General features: G+C 39.1%; 2 protein-coding genes across 2 annotated transcripts; one reads left to right on the forward strand and one right to left on the reverse strand.

Annotated features, from left to right (window-relative positions):
- Window positions 1-6: 6 nt before the first annotated feature.
- On the forward strand, window positions 7-14212 carry rlf (RLF zinc finger). Its single transcript, XM_051134099.1, is given in 9 exon segments — window positions 7-298; window positions 4357-4511; window positions 5020-5101; window positions 5511-5646; window positions 6922-7124; window positions 7220-7356; window positions 7529-7670; window positions 9081-9194; window positions 9196-14212. Coding segments are annotated over 9 exon segments (6015 nt in total). The 5' UTR covers window positions 7-82; the 3' UTR covers window positions 14026-14212.
- Window positions 14213-15861: 1649 nt separating this feature from the next.
- LOC127180140 (dynein light chain Tctex-type 1) lies at window positions 15862-16930 on the reverse strand. Its single transcript, XM_051134107.1, has 5 exons — window positions 16761-16930; window positions 16586-16627; window positions 16313-16436; window positions 16129-16206; window positions 15862-15995 (listed from the first exon to the last, which is right to left on the reverse strand). The coding sequence occupies exons 1-5, from the start codon at window positions 16785-16787 to the stop codon at window positions 15925-15927; spliced, it is 342 nt and encodes a 113-aa protein (XP_050990064.1). The 5' UTR covers window positions 16788-16930; the 3' UTR covers window positions 15862-15924.
- Window positions 16931-17481: the final 551 nt, after the last annotated feature.

Consider the following 17481-nt stretch of genomic DNA (forward strand, 5'->3'; position numbering starts at 1 on the left):
TGTGTGAAAGTGCACGTTTCAGGGGGAGTCCCTCTCTTCAATCCCACCTGGAGCAGGAGGCCCTTCACCATCACATGACTGCATGTGTGCGTACGCGCCGTGGATGCCAGTGAACATGGCGGATGAGAACGCAGAAGCGGAGCTCGACTGGAGCGGCCGACAGAGCCTGCTGCTCGACGAGGACACATTTTTCGCCATGGAGGGTCTGCAAGCCACCTTTCAGCAACTCGAAGCCGAGCTTCGACAGCAGGACGTTTCTGAAGAATCGTCAACGGAGTATTGCAATAACTTCTGCCAGGTAAGCGTTGCTGAAAACGCTGCATGCATGCGAATTGTTTATATGCAACGTTTTGGAGCTGTGGTGGCTCGCGTTAGCTGACCGTGATGCAAGTTGTGGCTGCAATCAACCATGCGTGGATGTTATCGCAACGAGTGGGCCGTTTAGTGAACCATGCAAACGCAAAACTACCACAACCCAATTGTTTTTGGCACGTACGCCCAATAACCAGCAAATTTAGAGACGCTACAAGCTTGAAGTTGGCAGTTTTAAGTAGCAAGCTGCGTTTGGCTGTGGTAGCTAGCTGATACTGTATATAGCGTGTAACACGGCTTCCTCTTGCCCTCAGAATATGCGGCGGATATGAGCTTGTGTTTAAAATGTGTATCTGTTTGCTGCAAAATCACATATTGGGGATTCGTCTCAGACGGCCTGCTTGGAACGGCATTTCCATGCTTTATTGAAACAGGTATATCTTAAACGGGGGTTCAGCATGTTAGTGGGGTGGGGCTCGGTTGTGTTTATCTCATGCGTGTACTCCGTCTCTACTAACTTTGATGTCCTTCTGTCACGTGTCACTCCTAATCAACCTTGGAAGTGTTTGCGTACTCGAGTCCAAACTCAGACCCATTTTAAGAGACCCAGTTCTGTTTTTGCATTCGCACTCAGATCTATTTTTAGTTATGATTGGGTTTAGTTTCCATTCACACTGGGTTGTTTTTGTGGAACCAGTCCACTTGAATATTATTGTTATATAGAATTCATGATGAATAGAGCTGTTGTTAATGTAGGAATAAGTTGACAGGCAGTAAACCGTACTTGGTTGTGTGTAGTGAAATTGTTAAAAGGAAAAAAATATATTTTAAAAGTATTTTTTTCTACTGTAACTGTCATGAAGTATTTCAACACAGCCCTGTTGAACTCTTAAGCCTTCATTTTATCTGCTAAAGGAAGCATGTTGAGTTGCATCTGCAAGACACCTTAAATTCTATCAAAAGTGAAAGTAAAGACTTTTACACTGTTACATAAGATTTCTATTTAAAATAATTTCTTGATCTGTCTATTGTCTGAAAAATAAAAGCAGAAAAGGTAAGCACTGAGGGTTTGCATTTACTTCACAATTAGGTAAGGTACCTGGATGCGCGGACATACTGGCAGTATTCAAATGTTTACAACTGCATGGACGACATGGTAAATGTGCTACTGAATTTTTCTGCTAGTTTATGCTGTCTAAACTATGGAAAAAAATGTGTGGAAACTGCTAAATCATATAGAAAAGGACTTATTAAGCAGGAAAGGGTGCAATTTTTTTGACAAACTAAAATTAATAGGTGGTAAAGATACATACAAGCAGTGTTATTTAAAATATTAGCCTAATATTTCAGCTACCTGACTGGAAATAAGAACAAACATGAATGTCGTCAAGATTCTTGCCCTGAAAATCCTGGTTCAGTTTGGTCAACCACAAACACCTTTTGTTTCTCACACAGTTTTTTTGCACTCTTCTCTTTGGTTTGTTATAACTTTTGGCAGTCTATAGTACTCTAAATGTTTTTCCCGGTCCAGATTACTACAGCCCAGAACATGATAATAATTGACCATTTTCAGCAGCAATAATCAGCAAAATATGTGAGTTTCGTTCGGTTCAGTGGCATTGTTTATGTTCAGTGGTGCCAGTATGGCCGATTGATCATGCGTTGTGAAAACACTCTATTAGAATGATTTCTGAAGGATCATGTGAGACTGAAGACTGAGGTAATGGCTGCTAAAAATTCAGCTTAGCTAAAAATGTTTATAGCTTAGCTATAAATTTTATGATCCAAAACTTTTCAACAGTAGTGTGTATCCTCCTCGTTCTGCCATATTCATTTAAGCTCCACCATACGTCTTTGATATTGTACAGTAACAGCAAATTTGTTTAGTGTAGTGCAAATGTGAACTTAAGTGAACCGAGAGTGTTCCAGTTTGTGTTATAAACAGACCATACTACCAACCAAACTGGCCTTGGTTTGATTTTAAAAGTTTGCAATATTTGCATATATGTGACTCTGGACCACAAAACAGTCATAAGTCAATATTTTTTTGTAATATTCATTTAATTTTTTAAATATTAAATCATATGATAGCTGACTAAATAAGCATTCCACTGATGTGTGGGTTGTTAGGATATGACAATATTTGGCCGAGAGACAACTATTAGAAAATCTGGAATCTGAGGGTGCAAAAAATATTGTAATATCCAAATATTAAGAAAATCACCTTTAAAGTAGTCTAAATGAAGTTCTTAGGAATGCATATTACTAATTAAAAAATTAAGTTTTGCTATATTTACAAAATATCTTCATGGAGCATGATCTTTACGTAATATCCTAATGATTTTTGGCATAAAAGAAAAATCTATCATTTTGACCCATACAATGTATATGTATTGTTGGCTATTGCTACAAATATACCTGTACGAATTAAGACTGATTTTGTAGTCCAGGGTCACATATATCATAATTTAATGTGAACTGCTTTCAGACTCCTGAAACGAACTTTGTTTAGCACAAATGATTTGGTCTGAGATGTTTATGAGCTCTATATAAATTCTAAAAAAGGAATTAAATTTTCTTTCAGGAATGTGAAGTATGGTCCCCTTTCAAGTTTATATCAAACTTGTGCCTTTTGGTGTGATTTTTCTCATTGTTAAAGATTAATAACTGATATTTATGACAACACCATGTCAATCATGCAAATACGTTTTTTAAGATGTGACCATAACATCATAAAGCTAATCTTTCAGTGTTGGTGCTGCAGTTGTAATTTGGTCATAACAAGCACATTAACAGCATCCCATTGGGAACCTAAAGGCCCCATTTAGGTTTAACAGTCTACATTTGAAACCTCAGTTTCCTCAGCATCAGTGTTGCTGTGGCAACCAGTCCACCCTGACTCAGTCCTTGACAGATGTTACATGCCACACCCCACCTGTCTGCCTTAGAAGATATTTAACAATTAGCTAAAATTGGTAGTAATAAACTGTTTGTTTTATGGATTCTTCTCTTTGAACAGAAACATAACCTATGGGCAGATGTTTGTGAAGCGGGAAGGAGTTATAAGATTTCACCAGAGCAGACATGTTTTGGTTAAAAACAAGTTTGAACAAGTTTGCCACTTGCTATAAAACTGCTACTCGTATATCTTTGTTTCGCGGTTCACTTCTGTAGGCTTTGGAAAAGGCTTGTTTTGATGCGAACTGATGGTTTGAATTACACTAGTTTGAATGAGGTATAAGTGTGATCTTGGGAAACTGCAAATCGTGATGTCCTATGTTGTGCTTTCAGCATTTAGACATTATTATATATATTATATATTTTGACATTAGCAGAATAAGTATCTAACCACTATGTTTTTTTTACTTATGATAATGAAAGTCTCAGAAGGAAGCGGCAAGTTGCTCTGGGGTGAATCTGGTTAACAGGGCTATACCCAGTTACCCAGAGGAAGCTCTTCTAATCTTAGTGTTATAGGTTAAATATGGCATGACATTTCCTCTCTGTCTCTATAATAAGATATCAGCTGGGATTTAACATCCTAGAGGCTTAAGGTTTGTGACAGGGGAGTTTGAGTTATCTGGAGTTGCTTTGTGCTCTAGTTATACCTGCTTTTATCCCTAAGGTCCAATCAGAGAGCCTCGGCACAGATGGAGTGGTGTGGATGTGATGTATCAGGGGTTTCTCCTCACATCCTCCCTTGTGTGGACCTGTAGGTTTACGTGTTCGAGCCAGACTCTCAAAAGACCCTTGTCCGGCCTCTGCAGAAATCAGGCCTTTTCCACCTTTGTCTTGTTTCTTGAGCGTAATATGCTGCAACTCAAAAGTTTAGGGTTGGGAAGATCTTTTGTAGCATTTTAAATATCTTAAACTTTTACTTTTGAATATTTAAATGGTAATTTAAGATATGTTGGACTTCTGTAGAGCAGTGAATTGCATTGACTTTCAAATAAAAGCATAAGAAATCATTTCTGTGTGGTGTTAAAATAGCTTAAATTTTTTTTTTTTTTTTTATGATCTTGTTCATTTCACTTATTCTTGTAGGCTCTAATGCATTACGCTGGGAGCAGAAATTCAGTGGAACACGGATTGCCTCTTTTGGAGGTTTACTGTCTGTCAATCAACTGTTTTGCTGCTGCCAGGCCGCATCTCACAGGCGACTCCCCCAGTGTTGCCCTTGTGCTCAAAAGACTTGCATTGTAAGTGCTATTTTTAGGATGCTAAAATTATAAATGTTTAACATTAATACCTGTAATTTATGTCTGCCAATATTTTATTTTTTCACAAACATTTAGGAAATAAATCCAGTCCACTCTAGTTGTTAGCTGGTTGACCTGATGTGACCCTGGACCATAAAAACAGTAATAAGCATCAGTTTTTTGAAATTTAAATAAACAAGCTTTCCATTGATATATGGTTTGTTGGGATAGGACAATATTTGGCTAAGATTCTATTTGAAACAATTTGAAAATCAAAAAAAAATCAAAATATTGAGAAAATCTCCTTTAAAGTTGTCCAAATGAAGTTTTGATATTTACGGTAGGAAATGTACAAAATATCTTCATGAAACATAATCTTTAACATTGTAATATCCTAACATTGAAATATACACATGCTACTTAAGACTGGTTTTGTGGTCCAGGGTCACATATCATATTAAAAGCAGACTTACAGTTTGTTTTTCCCAAATGTGTTGATCATCTGCAGGAGTTGCCTTGAATTGTTGTTATCAGTGCCTCAAAATGAAATACCTTTGGAAGCATGGCTGCAGTTTCATGGTTCAGTTCAGGTAAGATGAAATTATTTGGTTTCAGAGATGGATCAAAAGTTAAATTTTTGCTGAACAAAAGAGGCAAAATTAAATTTTCTGTATCCTAAAAATCTTATTGTGGAATTTAGGGAAAAGTCAAATCATAATTGCCAAGCCTCCTATTGAAGACCTTTGTTGCAGATGATAGACATTCTGTACTAGTGTTCAAGGGCATTAGACAGGCTTGTACTCTTGGTGTATTAAACAGAAAGAGGGACATGCTATATTGATTACCAATGTGAGATTCAAGTTACAATCACTCTGAACAATACTGACAAAAAAAAAAAACTGTAGTGGCATTTTGCCTCACAATCAGTGCTAGAAACTAGCTGCAAGCAGTATACAGATGTAATCTATATCCTTTTTTTATATATATATATTTATACAGGCGGCCCATGAGGCCATGCTGCAGTATGGCAGTACAGATTTGCATGCCCTACTGAACATCACAGGTGAAGGTGGAGCTTGGAATAATCCTGTCCTGGTCTCACTGCTTACCGGCCAGTCAACAGACCCAGATGAAGGTGAGTAACACCACACTAAAGAAGTTGTTCACTTCCACAGTTAAAATGTTCTGATAAGTCATCCAAAATGTTCATGTCTTTTTTTCTTCAGTCAAAAAGAAATTAAGGTTTTTGAGGAAAACGTTCCTTCATATAGTGGACTTCAGTGGTGGCCAACAGTTTGAAGGTCCAAATTGCAGTTTCAATGCAGCTTTAAAGGGCTCTACACGATCCCAGCTGAGGAATAAAGGTCTTATCTAGCAAAACGATTGGTCATTTTCAAAGCAAAATATAAATTTAGATATTTTTATCCACAAATGCTCATCTTGCACTAGCTCAACCTTACGCATTACTTAATCAACCACTTTGGACGTAAGCAGAAGTAGCAGAAGTGCAAGATGAGCTTTTGTGGTTTAAAAAGTATATGAATGTTATTATTATTTTTATTTTTTTTTTTAAGAAAATGACAGATCGTTTTGCTACTGGGATTTTGTAGAGCCCTTTTAAGCTGCAATTTGGACCTTTAACCCTGGAATGTATTCCTCTAAAAACTTAATTTCTTTGCAACTGAAGAAAGAAAGACATCTTAGATGACATGGGAGTGAGTAAATTATCAGGAAATTTTCATTCTGGAAGTATGAATATCTCCTTTAATACAGAATTGTTAATTATGCCCACAGTAAGAGTAAACAAACTCAGCATGTCACTGCTTTCATATGTGACCCAGGACCACAAAACCAGTCATAAGGGTCAATTTGTCGAAACTGAGCTTTATACATAATCTGAAAGCTGAATAAACAAGCTTTCCATTGGTGTATGGTTTGTTAGGATAGGACAATATTTGGCCGTGATACAACTATTTGAATATCTGGAATCTGAGGGTGCAAAAAAATCTAAATATTGAGGAAATCGCCTTTAAAGTTTCCAAATGAAGCTCTTACTAATGCATATTACTAATCAAAAATCAAGTTTTGATATATTTACAGTAAGAATTGTACTCAATATCTTCATGGAACATGATCTTTACCAAAAATCTATAATTTTGACCCATACAATGTATTTTTGGCTATTGCTATAAATATACCCCAGCGACTGGTTTTGTGGTCCAGGGTCAGGTTGAACCTTTAGTTGTTTATTCAGCTGTTTGGACAGGCTGACATTTATAACACAATATTATATCTGAAGTTTTTCCAGATAATATATGCAATATCTAAAGTCAGACCTTAAGACAGTGTTGATATCTGCAGTTAAACACATTCAGCTATTTACTATAATCATTGTTTTCCTCTCCAACAGTGAATGCCTATCTTGCTTTGGAGGGAGAAGGTTTCATGGAAATGCGGATCAAACACCTGGAGAAAGTAGGGGAGGTAGAGAAAGCGCTGATCCTCAACAAAGCCTGTGCTAACTGCAGCCTCCTCCCTAACCAATCTACTTTTCGTCAAACCTTTGTTACCCAACTGTGCCAGCTGCTGCCTAGTGAGGAAGCTATTTTAGAGGTAAAGTACCCAGCTTCCTTTAATAACTGACTCTGATCATGATCAAACATGATATGCTTAGTTAATAAACTAAATTCTTTCCCTCGGTCTGTTAGATTTCTAGAATAGATGCAAAAGATGTCCTGGACATTATTTGCAACATGGATGCTGAGGGGGAAGAAAGCACAGCCTTCATCCTGTGCACCACATATTTTACGCAGCAGCTACAGCAAGACAACGTGGACTGTTCCTGGTGAGGACCTTTTATAGCCAAACTACTCTGGACTGTCTTTGCACTCGTATTTAGCTTTGTTCACTTGTGAACGGATCACTGGAGATAATGCTAAACCAGGTGTAATGAGATCTATATATCCATGTGAATGCCATCTCTAATGATGTTTCTTTTTTCCTGTGGCGTTTGTCAGGGAGTTAACCCTCCTTTGGAGCAAACTGCAGAGAAGAATTGATGTGTCACTTGAATCATTTATTGAACGGTGCCTCCAGTTCGCAGCCATTGCCAGGACTATCTACCATCTCCTGTTTCTCATTCGTGTGATTCAGACAGAGGTGAATAGAGCTGTTTCTTCCCTTGTTATTTGGTTATTCCTTTTAATGTACAGTGGGGGAAAAATTATTTGATCCCCTGCTGATTTTGTATGTTCGCCCTACTGACAAAGAAATGATCAGTCTATAATTTTAATGGTAGGTTTATTTGAAAAGTGAGAGACAGAATAACAACAAAAAAATCCTGGAAAATGCATTTCAAAAAAGTTATAAATCGATTTACATTTTAATTAATTGAATAAGTATTTGATCCCCTATCAATCAGCAAGATTTCTGGCTCCCAGGTGTCTTTTATAAAGGTACCGAGCTGATTGTTACCTGTGTAAAAGACGTCTGTCCACAGAAGCAATCAATCAATTAGATTCCAAACTCTCCACCATGGCCAAAACCAAAGAGCTGTCCAAGGATGTCAGGGACAAGATTGTAGACCTACACAAGGCTGGAATGGGCTATAAGACTATCGCCCAGCAGCTTGGTGAAAAGGTGACAACAGTTGGTGCTATTATTGGCAAATGGAAGAAAAACAAATTAATTGTCAATCTCCCTCGGTCTGGGGCTCCATGCAAAATCTCGCTGAGTCTTAATGATCATGAGAACAGTGAGGAATCAGCCCAGAACTACACAGGGGGATCTTGTCAATGATCTCAGGGCAGCTGGGACCATAGTCACCAAGAAAACAATTAGGAACACACTACGCTGTGACGAATTGAAATCCTGCAGCGCCCACAAGGTCCCCCTTGTGAACAGTGCTCTTTCCACCTTTAATACCATGACTGAAGTGCCCTTGAGCAAGGCACTGAACCCCCAATTGCTTCCCGGGTGCTGGAGCAATGGCTGCCCACTGCTCCGGGTGTGTGTGCGCGTGTGTGTTCACTTCTCACTGCTGTATGTGTGCACTCGTGATGGGTTAAATGCAGAGGACCAGTTTTGAGTATGGGTCACCATACTTGACAATACGTTGTCACTTTCACTTTCAACATCTGAATGATTCAGAGGAGAACCTAGTGAAAGTTTTGTGGTCAAGTGCTCAAGAAGAAGCACATTAAGATCCTGGAGTGGCCTTGCTAGTCTCCAGACCTTAACCCTATAGAAAATCTGTGGAGGGAGCTGAACGTGATTGCCAACAAGGGTTTTGCCACCAAGGACTAAGTCATGTTTTGCGAAGGGGTCAAATACTTATTTCATTCATTAAAATGCAAATCAATTTATAACTTTTTTTGAAATGTGTTTTTTCTGGATTTTTTTTTGTTGTTATTCTGTCTCTCACTATTCAAATAAACCTACCATTACAATTATAGACGGACAATTTCTTTGTCAGTGGGCAAGTGTACAAAATCAGCAGGGGATCAAATAATTTTCCCCCCCACCGAATGTCTAACTGTTCCTGACTTTCTGTCTATTGCATTTTTTCAGGCAATGCAACTTGGCCTCGCAGTTTCAACTGAACTGTGCGTGAAGGCTCTTCGGCTTCCAAACCAAGATGTGGACGCAAAAACAATGATCTGCAAAGCTGTTGCCTGTCTCCTCCCCCGATGATGTGGAGGTTATACGCGCTTGCCAGCTCACAGAGTTCCTCTTGTGTCCTGCTCAGGAAGCCTTTGATGTCCTTGAGGAGCTCTACGCACGTCCTGATCAAAAATACGATGAGGAAAACGCCATTATTCCAAATTCCCTGCGTTGCGAGCTGCTACTTTCTCTGAAAGCACATTGGCCCTTTGATCCTGAATTCTGGGACTGGAAGACGTTGAAGCGCTACTGCATTCAGTTACTAGGGCTGGAACCTGAGGAAGAAGTAGAGGACGAAGCAGTATCTGAAGAGCTGTGTACTGTTGGAGAAGTTTTGAATGAAGAGGCTGGGAAGGAGAAGGAAAGTGAAAGTCAATTTAATGTGTTTAGCAGCACTGAGCAAGAGCAGACAGTGGAAAAAGCAGAAACCGAAAAGGGGCAAAAGGTCTCAAAGAAAAAAGACTCCGAGGATGTGTCTAAGAAATCCGACAAGCTTGAGAAAAATAAATTTGTCTGTCAGATATGCCATAAAGAAGTGGTTGAGACCCGAATCTGTCACCATGCCAGAAAACACTTGGAAGATGATGTGTGGACATGCCCTGTGTGTCTACAAAAGTTTAAAAGTAGAAAAGACTTTGAGCCACACTCCAAAAAACACATTCAGATTCCTGCAGAGGGTCACTGGAAAAAGAAAAAAGTGAAGAAGAAGGTGGACCCGAAACAGTATTTCAAGGAGGATAGTTTCGATGATTTAGAGCCAGGTCAAATTCCTTTAGATCCTTCTCTTGCCATGTACTATCAGTCCACCCATGACCCTGTTGTATTAGAACATATATTAGAGAAAGCTGCCAGCGTGCCTGAAAAGCAAGTAGACAATGACTTTATTACATTCGACTACATTAAAACACACTATAAGTTACAGAACCGTGACGTTTACCAGTGTCCAGCCAGTAACTGCTCAAAGAATTTTAAACTTTTCAAATATTTGGGTGTGCACATCAAAAATGAACATGATGGTGAAGATCCCAATCTAAAACATTATCTGGAGATGAAAGACCGCCGGGAAAAGTGCACTTTCTGCCGGAAGACCTTCATGACTGCCTTTCACCATCGCCAGCACCGTTGGATCCATTATGGAGATCACCCCTACATGTGTGTGGTCACAGGATGCGGTGCCCGTTTTGACACCACCAATGAACTTATAGCACATAAGCATAGTCATGGGTTCCGTTTGTCCTACGGCTGTGATCTGAAAGGCTGCAGCTTCTCCTATTGTGACCTCGGGCAGCTCTACCACCACGAGGCGCAGCACTTCCGCGATGCCGCTTACACTTGCACCAGCCCGGGGTGCAAGAACTTTTTCTACTCTCGCAAAGAATTTCTTCAGCACTTGGCAACCCATGACATCACCTTTACCGAGAAAGACTTTGAGACTCAGAGAAAAATGAAAAGGAAACTTTTGCTTCCAGTTGTGGAAAGCTCTGGGTTGAAGGTGGAAGTGGAGAATGGAGTCCAAAAAAGTTCAAGCTCTTCACAGCTCTCGGCCAACGGCCAATCTAAGGTCTCGTTGACGTGCGTTGCCGTCTGCTTTGATGGTAAAAAGTTTACGTGTGGCTTAAAAAAGTGTGGAAGGACATATACTACCGCACGAGAACTTCAGAAGCACTTGAGAATTGCTCATCCAGACGATTTCAATGAGGAGGATCAATTATGCAAGAAGAAAGTACAAGCAAAGCATTCTAAGACTCAAGCCAGTGAATTGCATAAAAGTGGTCAGGATAACCCTCTGAGAAGGTCGTCTACAGAAGAATCTAATCACGAAAAGGCTCCCTCACCTGCTCCCGAGTCTATAGACTGTGAAAAAACTCTTTCAAGCGTGGATCTTGGTGCAGCATTAACCGAGATCATGCTTGGATTGAATCAGCTAAGCCTTAATTCTCCCAGCACCAGATATGCTACGCGAAATTCACAGAGCACTTGCACGTCTACCTTAAAAGCAAGGTCACCTGCCAAAGCAGCGAACAACAAAAATGAGGTGAGACCTCATGTTTCGAGTAGTGATTCAAAGAAGCAGCTAAGCAAGCCAGAATCGCCACAAACACGTGACAACGTTAAAGACTCTGAAAAGGAGCAACTGCAAAGCGAGCCCTCCAAGCCTTACGCCTGCGAAGCCAAAAGCTGCCACTACCAGAGCACTACCAGTAAATCCTTAATGCTGCACTACATTAAGATTCATGGTTACTCTGAGGAGAAGGTTCAACAAATGGAGGTGTTTCAGTCTCAGACTGCCAAAACACCTGATGGCGCTGAAAATTCTGTCTTGGAGGACGATCAACCACTTAGCGAGTTCCTTGTGCAGGCCACAACGAAACCTTACACTTGCGAAGCGAAAAGTTGCCGCTACCAGAGCGTTACTAGTCGTGCTTTAATGCAGCACTATATTAAGATTCATGCTTACTCTGAAGAAGAGGTGAAGGAGATGGAGGTGTTTCAGTCACAAACCTTCAAGCCTTTCAAGTGCCATCTCTGCTCTAAGAGCTACAAAAACAAAAAAGAATTAAGGATCCACTATATACATATGCATCACATAAATAAATCCGTTGTTGAGCAGATGAGCTGCTCCTTTAAAAAGAGGCTGGTTGATAAAGCATCGGTGTCGTCATCATCTAAAGTGAGGAACAGGAAGAAGTCAAAGTCTTTAAAGGTGGAAGAGGTTAAAACCCAAAGACGAGAAAAGCACCTGTGGCAGCAGAAATGTCAAAAACAAGATTATCGGTTGTGGAAGAGCAAACTTAGCAGGAAAAATGGACAAGCTAAAGCTGAGGAGAAAAGCAAAGTCCCTTCTCAAACTGATGCTGATGTAAATCACTCAAACGTTGATGTTAGGGGAAGTCGCCGCTTGGTGGCAAAAGGGAATCTGAGCTACATCCTCACCAAGTACAATAAACCCTTTCACTGCGTGCATAAAAACTGCAACGCTGCCTTCAACAATCAGAATGCGCTTGTTGGCCACCTTCAGTTGGTGCATCACTATAACCGCTCGCAGCTGTGCTTTCCATGTGAACACAAAGGATGCGATAAGCAGTTTAACAACCTGTCTAGTCTTACCAAACACTACCGTAGAGCACACAACTTCAACAGAAAGAAAATCACATCTTCAAAAATGCCCTGCAAGTCAAAAAGCATAGCAAAAAGACAGATGGCTTCATCAGAGGAGCCCATACCGAGGTTCAAGTGTACCTATGCTAACTGCAACGAGTCATACCATCTCAACAGCAGCCTCTTGCGACACACAAGTCAGTTTCACCAGAACCAGACTCCAGCTGCTACATCTGCAAACAGCGAGTTTAAATCGAGCTTTAAAAAGCATGTTTTCTATAGGCACTGTGATCCGTCGGATTCCCTTGTGGTGCGTCTCCAGAGCACGCCTAAAAAAGATGAGTCAAACAGTGGATGCCAAACAAAGTTAATCATCTCACCTTCTTCCCAGTCGTCGAAAGATTCCCAAAAGCTTCCTCACAAGCCACCTTTGAGGTGCTGCCTCAAGGATCAGGAAATTTCTTGCTCCGATGAGAACTTTGAGTCAGTTGAAGAAACTGCAGAGGAGGAGCTAGACGAAGTACCTAAGACATCAAAAATCAAACTCAAATCAAAAAGAGGATTTGAACTGATTGTCTTCCGAACGCACGAGGAAGCTTTACAGATGTGCCAGGACCGTTGCTTTCCCGTGGCCTTCCCTTGCATGGTGCAGAATTGCGACTCCGTAGTCATGAGCATGCATAGTTTGAATCGACATTACATTAGGGTTCACAAATTCAAGCGCAAACAGTTGACTGACAATAAGGACAAATTATGTTACACTGCTGAAAAGCTAGAGGAGATTATACAAAAGAAATCCGCTGTGTCTGCTATACCCGACTTAACAAGAATTCCCAACGGCGTCCTCAAAATGGAGTATCAGTCCGAGCCTGCGACCCCAGGTGGACCGTCGCTGCCAATGAGCCTCCATTCGATCAAAACTGAATCAAAGGGGCCGGAAGTGATCGAGTTCTCCGGGGAGCCTCTCCCTGATAGAAAGTTGCTCATTGCTGCTGAGGATTTGCTCTACGGCTCCCCGAAGTCCAGCGGCCACCCTGAAGAGTCTGTTCCCGAGGAGAGTCCCAGGCACAAAGACAGGTCAGAGTCGGAGTTAACCACACCTCCTCTTATACGCCCCCCGCCGCTTGACCTCTCTCCACCCTCTACCCTCAGAATCGCTGTTGATGAAAGTTCATTTGAACCCTCTGCTAAAGACAGTAAATCTATTAACATTCCTTCTGCTGTTTCCATATCAGTTCCCACCCCAACTCGGCAGCCCCTCAGACGGAAGAATGAACTCTCTGAACCGCCACCTCCACTGCCTCTTCCGCCAATCCCGAAGGATCCTGTAACGCACAGTCTAGCCCCGCGAGCGTTTGACATCGCAACTTACAAACCGATGGGCTTTGAGTCGTCGTTCTTGAATTTCATTAAAGAGAAGGAGGAAAAGCCGTGGCCTGCGGTAGTTGCTAAGCCCGATCCGCCCCGTCGCCGAGATTGTTTTCGACGGAACTGCTCGGTTAAGGAGAATACTCAAAGAGGAGCCCCTGTCTCGCGAAGCCGCAAGTTTCGCTCGTCCCCTCTGAGGCACTTGATCTCTAAAGGAGAGTGTACCTCTATCCAAAATCTTCGTCTGATTTTGGAGAGGGCTTTAGGGGGCTGTGGGGACCAAGCTATAAAACAACTCCAGTTCTTGAAGCCCGTGGTGGTTCTAGAGAGGCCAAAGTCCTTTGCCTCCATTCTCGATCTCTTACCCTCTGAAACTAAAGCATAAGCTTGGGCGCCAAGGCAGTTAAAACTTGCCCACTTTTTTATTTGAGAGACTTTCATAGTATTTTTTTATATCATTGATACCATTTTGGTTCTTTGCTGCCAGGGTTAGGTACCTTGATTGTTAAGTTGTGAATGTTTATATCTGTAAATAAGGTCAAATAAAAAAGAACAACATCTGATTTCAAAAATGTATATTCTGTTATTTGTGTTGTGTACATATCAGACCAATCACTGTAAATGACTCCACAGGATCCATGTTACATTTAGCTGGTTTTATATGGGCCATTCTACAGAATTGGTCCAAAACGTCTTTTTCCAAAAAAAATTGTATGTATGCAAATTGTATAATGTCCAAGGTACACATTTCTAGTAATTCTGCAGTTAATTCTCATATTTTCAGAAGGTTTTGGAATATTTGTCCTCTCCCCAAATTTGTCACTGCTGAAACAGTATTATATATTTAATTAGAAGGGTTATTTTGACCTATTAAGATTTTGCTTACATCTACATTGTAAATATATATTTTTGCTATTTTATTCATTTTTTTCAGAGGTAAATCAATAACTTTTACATTCATTTGAACAATATTTCAAGTGTAATTTATGAGATTTGTTGTATTTTGTATCCAGTTTATCTTTGTAAAAGGCAAAAAGTTGATCATACTGATTTTAAATTTAAGGGTTAATTAGTTGGAGTATACATGGGACCAAGAAATATCATAATATCTTAGTTGATAATTCAGTATTTTTGACAAAACATCCCATGTTTCGGTAGTGACAATAATGCTTTAGTAGCGACCACATCACATTACAGAATTTTAACTTGCAAACTAAAACATACTAAAATACAAAAAAAAAAAATTATTTTCCATAACTGGACTAAAAAAAAAATTTTGTTTTCCCAAATATGAGCAGTGTGTGTTTCTTTTTGTCACTACTGAAACAATGATTCAATCGTGGCTGTTTCGGTAGTGACAATTTTATGAGATAACACGCCAAAAAAACAAAAAAACAAAGATGTCTCTACCGAAACTCCACCAAATGTTTCGGTAGTGACAATTTTATGAGATAACACGCCAAAAAAACAAAGATGTCTCTACCGAAACTCCACCAAATGTTTCGGTAGTGACAATTTTAGATACTTTTCAATGTAGCTCAAAGATGCTAGCACAGTTCTGAACAGTTAAACAAAAACTAAATGTTATGGAATAACTCCCAAAAAAGTGTGCTTAGTTGCAGAAAAAAGGCGTTCGGTAGTGACATTCCTTAAATTTACACACAGATTTTTCAGACTTTTACCTCAACACATTTACCTCAAAATGATGCGATCCATCTACTCACACCTTGTAGCTATAACAAAGAGGGACACAGGAATATCTCCTGATCATAAATTTAGTGGTGTAGTTAAAATCCTTAATAATTTTATAATTATTAATTCCTTATATACAAGTCAAATATAATATATATTTTTTAAGATACTCAGATACTTTTAAAAACAACAATGGAAAAATACAAAAATTGTTTCATTTTCAAAAGTTAAAATTTAGGAATTAGGGTTCGGGACAGCTACCTTCCAATTGAAAGTACCCAATAAATGATGATGTTAAATATATTAAGCTTACTAATATTTTAAATATTATTGTGGGTTTCAATAGATAATAGAAGGATCTTAGTAAACCTCTAAGGTTTGAATACTTCAATGCTTTTTATGTGTTTTTTGATTGTGAGACAGCAGTTGGGGACAGCAGTTTCTGTAAAATGGCCCGTACTAAGAAAACACACGCAGAATTAGAATTGCAAAGAAATTTATTCAAGTTAAACATTAAACAGGGACAGCATTGCTTGTTTTTGAGGCTTAACCTTTGAACAGGAGACCTACATGGTCTACATGATATTCATCCTCAAATGGCCAGCCCAAAAACACTAACTATGCAGTATATGGTTTTATTTTCCCATCGTACCGTGCAGCTGCCTGTGAAAAAGACAAAGTCTATGTCATTAAAAGCAGTTTCCTTAATCTCGATTATGCTTGGATTTGGACTGTTTTGCTTCAAAGTAAGAAAAGCAAATCTGAAATACTTGCCCAGTCTTACAATATGTCTTACCATCTGTACTGTTGTCCCAGAAACACGAGCTGGCAGTGTGCAAACCTGCCCCATTTTTTTGTAGTATGATGCATGTCACTGGGTGAAAAAACAGAAAGAACAGTGAATTTGAGGAGAAATTACAAGTACCATAACTTTTAAATAAGGATTTTCTTTTTTTCTTTTAAATAGCTTGTTATCATACCGATGTACTTGAAAGGTTTTCCTAATTTAGTTAGCTGGTTTAGACTTGATTCTACAATGCTTGATGTCCACTGGTTGACTTTACTGTGTTGGTAAGAGCTGTTTCCAATGGTGCTTTCAACAGTCTGTTGTCAAAAGAGCCCATAATACTAGTGGTTATTGCAAAGAATAATATCGATCATTTACATTTTAAAGTATTTACTCATCAAATCAAAGTAATTGAATTGATAGTCAAAGATTGATTACACACTGATGTGATATAGTAGATTCTTACTTCTTTGATAACTGTGGTAATCTCGTCCACAACAAATGTAGTCTGTGAATGAAAATAATTAAGGTAGTGCTTTTGCAGTATGTTTGAACAAAATAGAATGTTTCTACTACATACATTTACAATTAGGAATCACAGCTGCACTACATAGTAGTTACTATAATTTTTTGTTAATTACCTCCTCAGAAGCCTGATCCTCGTCCATTGCACGACTTGATCCAGATTGTTTTGTAGTTTCTATGGAGACAGACCAGGGTCACTCCCTGGATAGTAATCACAGCCACAGACTTGCTGTTCTTCATTGTTTTTTCAGTTTGTGACTAACAAAGCAGCATCAGTAACGTTTAACGAGTATGTGGGAGCAAATTACACTACCAGTCGAGAGACTTAAGGTTTTTAAAGTCTCTTCTGCTCACCAAGCCTGCATTTATTCAATCCAAATACAGCAAAAGCAATATTTTGAAATATTTTTACTATTTAAAATAACTGTTTTATATTTGAATATATTTTATGTAATTTATTCCTATGATTCTTCTGAGCTTTCTATTCATCAAAGAAACCTGAAACAATTCTAGCTGTTTTCAAGATAATAATAATAAGTGGTTTTGAGCAGCAAATCAGAATATTAGATTTCTGAAGGATCATCTGACTGGAGGAATGATGTAAAAATTCAGCATTGAAATCACAGGAATAAATTACATTTTAAAATGTATTTAATTAGAAAAACAGTTATTTTAAATAATACAAATATTTCAAAATCTTTTTGTTTTTGCTGTACTTTGGATCAAATAAATGTAGGTTTGGTGAGCTGAAGAGACTAAACAACATTTAAAAAAAAAAAACATTAAAAAACTTTTGACTAGTGTAAACCGGGGGGACTTTTTTGACGTTTGCACTAC

Source organism: Labeo rohita, chromosome 17 (assembly GCF_022985175.1).
Source record: "Labeo rohita strain BAU-BD-2019 chromosome 17, IGBB_LRoh.1.0, whole genome shotgun sequence".
NCBI classification, from domain to species: Eukaryota; Metazoa; Chordata; class Actinopteri; order Cypriniformes; family Cyprinidae; genus Labeo; species Labeo rohita.

Bases quoted from the DNA above. Each gene is read 5' to 3' on its own strand.
- LOC127180140 (XM_051134107.1), bottom strand. From the start codon at position 16,787: ATGGACGAGGATCAGGCTTCTGAGGAG. The intron at 16,628-16,760 runs GTAATTAACAAA...TTTCATTCACAG, and splicing joins AGGATCAGGCTTCTGAGGAG to ACTACATTTGTTGTGGACGA. The intron at 16,207-16,312 runs GTATGATAACAA...TTTTTCACCCAG, and splicing joins AAAACCTTTCAAGTACATCG to TGACATGCATCATACTACAA.